The sequence below is a fragment of the Globicephala melas genome, chromosome 10 (assembly GCF_963455315.2).
Source record: "Globicephala melas chromosome 10, mGloMel1.2, whole genome shotgun sequence".
NCBI classification, from domain to species: Eukaryota; Metazoa; Chordata; class Mammalia; order Artiodactyla; family Delphinidae; genus Globicephala; species Globicephala melas.
Window position 1 is genome coordinate 54,008,886 of NC_083323.1, and position 8,868 is coordinate 54,017,753.

Sequence of the window (8,868 nt, forward strand, 5' to 3'; positions counted from 1 at the left end):
CAAATTGATAATGAAATTGCTTCCCTATCGAAGATATCCCCCGCTCCCAGAATCTCTAGAGGCCAGCAGACCCTTCACATCTGTATCTTCCCACCCACAGTTCCATTCCTTCCATAGTTTCTCTGTGCACGGGCATAAGCAGCTACAGATACACAGACAGAAGCTCCTTCTTTGGGAGGGGTAGCTGACCAACGAGACACAGATATGAAGGCTGCCTCCATGCAGAACCTACCTATTTGAATTTTATACCTTCCTGTGGAGACCAGCTATGGCAGAGCAAAATCTAGAGCTGCCTTTCTTGTTTTGTTTAATGTTCCTATTTTTCATAGTTGACTGAACAACAATAAACAACACAAACAAAACCCAGTCTTTTGGCAAATGTTTCATGAAAAGACAAGTAACTATGTCATTTAATGAAATAAAACCAAAGTATCCACAATAATTTTTAAAAACTCACTTTTTGTTACTCACCATTGCTGCAAAAGAACTGTTAGGCAACTCTAAGTACTGTGATATTAAGAGCATAACTAGAAATTCATTGACACAGCAGAAATCTATCTCTCTATATCATCTTCCTTCCATATGCATATAGAGATATCTGTGTATGTATCAGGTATTCTAGCTAGCTAGCTATTATTCCTTTTTCCTGCATACAAACATTCTCTGGACTTGAGTAGGTGTAAAAATCCAGTGTGAATCTGCCTCAGTAATGTATAATAGCATTAATAATACTGCTGTAATCAATTCTATGAGAAATTTGGGCACCTTTAAAATTTGGTAAAGGATTGTACTATCATTAATTGTTTTTCTCTCAAAATAATAGGGTTTATTTTGCCTTATGAATGGCTTATTTTCTGAAATACAGTTGAGTCAATAAGCACTCAACTTTTAAACTACTTCAAGAATGGATTTTATGCAACCAGATCTCAAGGGCTTTCTTGAAGATGGGGTCTGATTGTATCCCTGAGGCCAAAGGCCTTTCTTCACTGACTCCTGGCATGATGTGTATGATCTCTGGGTTATTATGTCCACCAAGCCTGTGCAAAGAACAGGGATTCCAGAATCATTCTTCAGATCTGAAAGGGCAAAGATCACCAGTTAAGATCTTCCTGGTCACCGTTGGAGTCATTTGGATAATAGTTCAAGGGGCTCTAAAAATATTATGAAATAATAGAGAAAATAATTCTTTTAATAAGCTATAAATACCTAAATACGGTAGTCCTTTAAAATTCAATAATTTATTTGATACAGCATTTTGAGTTACATATTCATTTCTAATACTTAATTGTGTAGAGTGTTAAGATGCTGGCTGTTATGAAATGATTCTATTTTCTTCTTCTTTTGCAGGTAACCCATTAACAAAGGATAAATCAAGTGATCCTCAAGGCTGATTACACTGAACATCAGCATAGAAACATAACTCATGAGGTGATCTTGAAGGAAAATTTTTATACAGCTCACAAGAGGCACTCTGGAGTCTGCTATTTCCAGGGGATTTCATGGCTTGTAATCAGCTTCTTCTTGGAATCAAGACTTTTTAAAAGTCCGACATGAACTTCTATATCATGAAGATTTCATCAGATTTGAACTGTGTTCAACTTGTATAATTGCACTTGCAAAAAGGATTTGAAGTTACTGTCTGAAGAGTTGGCGTTGCCGGATGGTGTCAGAGACACTTACCTTTTGGGCTCTTGGCTCCAAATGTGACTGCTTTTCTTGTTTCTGAGTCTCCCAAGTGCACTGGCCTTCTGTCATGGACCTGTTCCTGAGTCCTGTGTTCAGTGGCTAGGACTGCACATGGCTTCAGTGACTTTTCCTTTGCGAACTTCTCCTCTGGCATGGTGTAGACTGAGACAATTTATTTGTATCCTAATCTTGAAGCTCTGAAAGCCTACATGTTTTAACATCTTAAAGTTGCTTTTGTTAAAGGAATGGAAATATATATCCATTGATAATAATTATTGTTGGCAAGTAAAGTTATCTGAATACATCAATCATATAAGAATGTATAGACAAGCTGACATGTTTCCCCAAGGCTAACACACTGCTGCAGCTCTCTGTCAGTAAAATAGGTAGTAGTTAGAACTGAATTACCATTTTCATTATATACTCCTGTTTGGTACCTCTAGAGTACTCTCCCTTTCAGTTTTTTTTGTTTTTTTTTTTTTAAGTGGGCTTTTTCTTTCATTTTTATCTTTACTTTTTCCCTTCACAGAAATTAGCAGTGAGCAGTCAAGTATTTAGGTAACCTTCAGTTTCAAAAAATTGCCAAGGATGCACGTGGGTTTTGATTTCTTAGCTTGAAAGTTATTCACTTAGATTTCTTCTAGTATTTTTTTAAACTGTCCTTTCTATCTCATTCTAAAAAGGCTGTCTCTTGTTCTATCCCAATGACTGTTTGAATGCCTATCTATTTGTTTATTCAGTCTGTTGGTAGAATAAATTGTAGAAAAATTCTTTTCCTTGGTCTAAATTTTATAAATATTTGCTTACAGTTGTCCCGTTCAAACAATTTCTTTAGTCAGTCTTTGTCCACGTTTTCGTAGTACTTTTAACATTTGTGGTTTTCAGTTCTACAGGAAAATCTTATAAATATTTCAAGGCCTTAAACATGTATGTACTTGTTTTTCTAAGTTACTCGCAGAATGTATAATTTTATACTACATCTGCTTTGTTTCATTTGTGATGCGGAGGGAGAGAAGAATGGAAATTGCATAGCCATTCTGGATATTGTATAAAGGTATAGTTTGAAAGAATGTAAAGGGGGAGGAGCTTCTATGTTTTACTCATCTTAGACTAATAGGAAGATACTTCAGAAATTGTCCTATTAGAAGTTCCATTATGTTAGAGAAGGTGTGGACATCTTTTGTTTTTTAAAACTCACTGACATGGCCAATTAGGTATATGTTGACTTCCATGATGGAGGCTGACATACAGACCAAAGCTCTCCAGGCTAAATTGATAACAACTTTCAAAGACCAAGACATTACCCAGAATCTTTTCTCGGCAGAATGACTAAAAGTGTAAAATTTGTTAATTAAATTTGTAAAGTATGCTTTTGATATTGAACTAAAGTAAACTATACTACCCCGTAAGTCCATGGAATGGAATGACTTTCTCCTTCCATTTTAATTATGCATATACAACTAGATGGCTCTGAGTGAATTTTGCAATGGTTCAAGACTGTCTCAACTCATAAAGAAAGGAGTAACAGTTGTGCTGGAGTTTCTGCATCAGTAATAATATCATTAATTTCTTTGGAACAAAGTGGAAAACTATATTATTTTGGAAATAATGAATTTGTCCTAGGTTTGAAATTATAAATCATGCCTCTCATTTTTTAAACTATGTCCCTTAAAACAACACTGGAAATTCTGTATTATATTCAAGTGTAATACATGCATATCAATAGAAAAAAATAAATGGAATTTCAAATATATTAACTAGATTATCCCCAGTAGATTAATGTTGTGACTCTTCAGAAAAGGCGAATAAAATTGGAATATAAAATGGACTCTTTTTCATGAGTTACATTCAGAGAATCTGTTTTCCAGTGTTTTATCTTAAAAGCACTTCAGTTACTATCTAGGAAAACCTCTGAGTTTATGGGGAAGCTGACATAAATTCTTCAATCTTCTTTTTATAAAAATCCATGGCAAATCTTGCCATTTACACAAGGTTCCAATATTTGACTTGCTTCTTTGCTAAGAAACAATTGAAATAGATATATCTACACTTGTGCCACTTGCTCACATCTTGACTGTGAGCAAAACTGGCAAAATTTTGCTAGCAATATACAAAAATCATTTTATTATAAAAATTGTTGAAAATAATGACTGTTTATCCTTTGAAATTCATTATACAGTTGGCCCTTGAACAACATAGGTTTGAACTGCACAGGTCTACTTATACATGGATTTTTTTCAACATTAAGTACTACAGTACTACACAATCTGAGGTTGGTTCCAGGGATGCAGAACCTTGGGTATGGAGGAACCGCATAGAGGGAAGATGGACTGTAAGTTATACGCAGATTTTCGACTGCATGTAGGGTTAGCTCCCCAGACCCCAGCGTTGTTCAAAGGTCAACCATATATGGAAATGTTAATTAAAACATAAAATATGGCTATGATTTAGCCTTTAAAAATTACTTTAACTAGCTTTTATTTTGAAGTAATTTAAGATTTCCAATGTTATGAAAATAGCTCAGAGGACTTCTGTGTATCCTTTTCCCCATTATCGCCCAGTGATAACATCTTACCAAACCAAGAAATTGACATTGGTACAACACTATCCACTCAAATACAGACCTTATTCAGATTTCACTGGTTTCACATGCACTTTGGGTGTGTTTATGTGTGTGTGTATACGATCTTATTCTTTTTAATTAATTTGGTAAACACCTACTTCAGTATGTCATAACATAGAATAGATCATGAGAGTCTATGGGTCAATGAGTGGCTGATTTGTGATGACTTTTTTGAAGTTCTCTATTTATGGAATAACATCCTATAGCTTTATTTTATTTTTATACATTCTTGTTGCCTTAACACAATGGAAACTTCCAGTTTTAACGTCAGACAGTACCATATAAGATTTCAAATTTGGAATTGGCCTTAATGGGTAGGAAGAGGTCTGAGAATCTGCATCTATGGTTGAAATAAAAAGGGAGTTTGGTCCTGTTCTTTATTTCAATCAGCAAGGGAATGCTATACAAGTAGGTTGTGACTTTTGATAATACACAATGGCTAATAGCACAATGATTAAGTGGGACATGATCTTTTAAAAATGTTGATCATTTTCTCAATTCATGATCATATATCCATCTGAAAGAGCAACATATGCAAAAATATCAAGTAGTATTTTTCATCATGGAGCCCTTTCTCATATTGACCCATTTAAGTGGAGAGAATTAGAATGATGGAAGACACAGAGAAGCTGAAAAGTTGGGGAGACACATATTGGGTGTCTGTTCCCTCCTGTTCCCCTTACCCACATAGAGAACTCATAGTAGAGCATTACTATTTTTTTAAGGTAAGGGTTTGTCTCTGCCTTTCTGCCTTCATACCTGCCTTCCTCTCCTTTCTTGTTTTCTTCCTTTCTTCCTTACCCTCATTTCCTTCCATCTTTCCCTTCCTTCCTTGCCTTCTCTTTCGTTTTATATACAGAATACTTTGAAAAAAGAGTAGAGGTAGCAGATTTTATTCATTGCACTGCGTGATACTAAAAAGTAGTGTAGACCTCACAATTATCTGGCATGTAATTGACTTATTCCTACTAGGCACATGCATATTTGGTGAGATCAAACGTTAGCTGAAGTTTAGCCTTTAAAATGGCCTTTAAAATCTATTCAATGGATTTTTTTTAATGCCCTACATTTGCAGGGCATTCTGCTAACCAATGAAAAGTAGGTACACAGGAGACATAAGTGTTTCATATTTGTTTTGATTTTTTTAAATCTTCATTATATTTCAAATTAATAAATGTTATACACTATGTCAGACATTTTTCTGGAAGGTTTTATCTGTTATACAAAGTGATTGAACTTTAGAAGGTATGTGAGCAGGGCACTACAAAGTTTTGTTTCACAGGTTTCAGCAAAAATGTGATGGAAAGTCTTAAAGAAGAGAGACTGTGCACTTGAAGAGAAGTTAGAGGGGACTAACATAATCCAGGGAAAGTTAATGAGGGCCTCAGCTTGGACTATCACACTGAGGAGAATGTGAAAAAAATAGATATCAATCCTGGTTGTCATTTAAATTACCTGAAGATCTAAAAATTACCCACACCCAACTCTACTCTCTGAGATTCTCTTTATTGGTTTAGGATTAGAGTCTGGGAACAAGTATTTTTTAAAAATCTCCTTGGGTGATTTAATGTGCATTCTGGGTTAAGAACCACTAATGAAGGGTTTTGCCAAGGTAGAAATGAGAAGTTGGGTGGGATGATTGGATGAGTATAAGGGAGATGTGGAAGAGAACTCAAAGCCCTGAGCCTACTAAAATGGGATAATTGAGATTTAGTTAAATATTAGAAAACTCTGAAGGAAAAGCAAGTTGAGTGGCAGGTGGAGACAATGAGTTCATTTTTTAAGCCTAATGAGTTTACAGTGCCAAGGTAACATTCAGAAAGGTCATGTTAGATAAGAACTGAACAGGCTTTATTGGATTTGTAATTAGAGAATGTTGGTCTTGGAAAGAGCAGTTTTAGTGAAATGCTTATTGTAGAGCTGAGATTTCAGTGGGTTGGAGAGTGAATGAGAGATGTGAAAGTGGAAAATAGTACACATAGACTTCTATTTCACAGGGGAATAAAAAGGAAAAGTAGGGTAGTGGTTATGCAGGGGAGGCAGAATTGAAAGAGTGTACTTTTCTTAATATGGAAGAAATTAGAGTATGTTCATCTATACCATAAGGGAGGGAGGAGAGGATGAGAAGTATGTTAAGAACCCAGGAGTGAAAATATAAAGGAAAGTTGAAAGTAGGGGTGTTTCTATCTAGATGGAAAGAAAGATAAAATGTATGAGGAATAAGCAGGATCAAATCCCATAGAAATTCTAAGGGGATGTGAACAGTGAAGAGGCAAGTGGTGTTTAGCTCTTTGGTAACCTTCAACAGAGCAGTGTCAGTAGTTAGCCCAGGAGTCGGAAAGCAATCATTGAAGTTGATTAGTACATGGGTGAGTGTCAGCTTGTCCCTGGGCTACTTAGACTTAGGAAGTTAATAACTGCAAGATCATAAATAGATAAATGAGAGAGAAATTAACTAAGTCTCAGTATCCTTATTCATGAAATAAAGATATCTACCTCACAGGATTTGTTGTCAAGATTCAATGAGTGAATACATGTAAAGTGCTCAGCACATTATCTGGTACGTAGTATTTACTCAATGGTGGTTCTTTCATTGTGAAAGATGTCCAAGTTCCATTTGTTCTGCAGTGGTGTAAAATCAGGTTGGTAGAAGATAATAAAATTATATATGATGTGAAAGGGTTTGGGGCTGGCTGGTACAAATGATAAAAAGAAGAGGAAGATGTAGTGACATTACATTTAAATCATTTTTTTTCCTGGAATTAAGTGGCCGTAAGGAAGGTAAAAGAGTAACCTTAGTGGAAGATTAAGTGAAAATGTTTTTTCTTATGGGAGAAGCCAGAAAGATTTATAGGCCAGAAAGGTTTATAGGTTTATACTGCAAGGAGGCAGTAGGGAAGGAGAAACTGATAAAGGGAGGGATGGATTAATATCCTGGAGGAAGGAGAAACAGGTGGAGTTGGGAATGTTAAGCAGAAGGGTTAGTGTGATAGGAATAATGTTTCTTTTGTCAGATAACTAAAAAAAAAAAAAAAAAAAAAGATGGATGAAGCTGGAGACAAATTTAGATGTGAGGCCCAGGAAAATAATGCTCGGAGCCTCTAGGCTGAAGGAATGGCATATACAGGTGTTAAGTAGATAGGGTTCATGTGCTGAGTGTACAAGGGACAAAATTCAGTTTGGAATCTCCAAGAAGAGTAGAAAATATTTCAAGTAAACCTTGGTGTTTCTAGATGCTGAGAGCTCAAAAGACAATAAAGTCACAATACAGGACATTTAATTCGTAGAGACGTGACTTTTCCATCAGTGCAGTCTGGACAAAGGAAGGGTGAAAATGAATAGTTGGGATCAACTTTGGATGAAGATAAGCAACGTAAAAAAAAATGGCTAGCATCTCTGAACTTACTCTGTACCAAGAGGTCTTTCTAAGCAATTTAAGTGTATTATTTAACCTTATCTGAGATCTATATTATTGATATCACCATTCTCTAATAAGAAAAGTGGGGCATGGAGTGTTTAAGCAACAGTGTCACATAATAGTAAATGGTAAAGCCAGGATTGTAACCTCTGTAGTAGTAACTAGTAGGGAGTTCGTTCATATGCCATTGAAAAAGTGTATCATGGGGCTATAGGAAAATTCACAGGGCAAGTAAAATAAAAAGGAATGATGTTTGTAAATCTAGGGAGGGTCAGAGAGACTTGAAATAAATTTGAAAGTGGAGAACGGTTTTATTAGGGATGAGTAATAATTAGGACAAATATTTTTACGTTCCTACTATGTGCCAAGAACTATGTTAGATGCAGTGAATAAAATGTGTCACCTTCTATCACTCCTTCTGGGAGTGATAATAAACTGAATTTTTAGTAACTGAGTTAAGAATCTTCAGATAAATTCCTCAAAACACTGTGTTTGCATACAGCAGCACTTGAGAGAGAGAGAAGTGTCTCCAAGTAAAATGTAGAAATGCAGAGCAGGGAAAATACAGTGCTCCAAAAAGAAGCCTATCATTTTGATGAAGGTAGTCTATATTAATGATGAGGATCCTCAGTAATGCCTGAGTATGTTTCAGAAGAAAGAATTCTACACATAGTTTGCATTCTACGTTAAGGGTTTATATTTGACCTTCAGTTGGAAGTGAAGTTCCCTGTTACTGTGTCTCCTTGTAAGGCATCAAGGGAAGATTTGTTAGAGTGATGTATCAATTACCCACTGCTGTGTAATACATAACTTCCAAACACAGCAGCATAAAAGGGTAACCCTCAATTATCCCTCTCGAGTCTAGAGGTCAGCTGGAAAGTTCTGCTGGTCTTGGCTGGACTCACACTTGTATCTGTGGGGATCTGTGTTTGGGCAGGCAGTGCTGAGTCTGTCTGGACTTCCTCCCATGTGTTGGGGGTATCTGGCCATAAGATGGTCTAAGATGATCTTAGCTAAAACAACCGGGCTACTTCCAAGTGGTAGTTTGGCTTGTTCTCATGGCAGAGGAGGCAAGGTTCTGTGACAGTGAAGATAGGCTTATACTCAGAACTGGTCTGGGTTCACTCTGACTACATTGTTA

At 36.1% G+C, this 8,868-nt stretch overlaps 1 protein-coding gene across 4 annotated transcripts in view; it reads left to right on the forward strand.

Moving 5' to 3' along the window:
* The window catches only part of TAFA2 (TAFA chemokine like family member 2), a 551,710-nt gene extending 548,205 nt beyond the window's left edge, over positions 1-3,505 (forward strand). For all 4 annotated transcript variants that reach the window (XR_009565590.1, XR_009565589.1, XR_009565591.1 and 1 more), the window contains one exon: positions 1,348-3,505. Coding sequence is in view for 1 of the 4 variants with exons in the window: in XM_030866430.2 (XP_030722290.1) it covers positions 1,348-1,359 (12 nt within the window). In the remaining 3 variants the exon portion in view is untranslated. The remainder of the gene's footprint in view (positions 1-1,347) is intronic.
* The last annotated feature ends 5,363 nt before the right edge of the window (positions 3,506-8,868 follow it).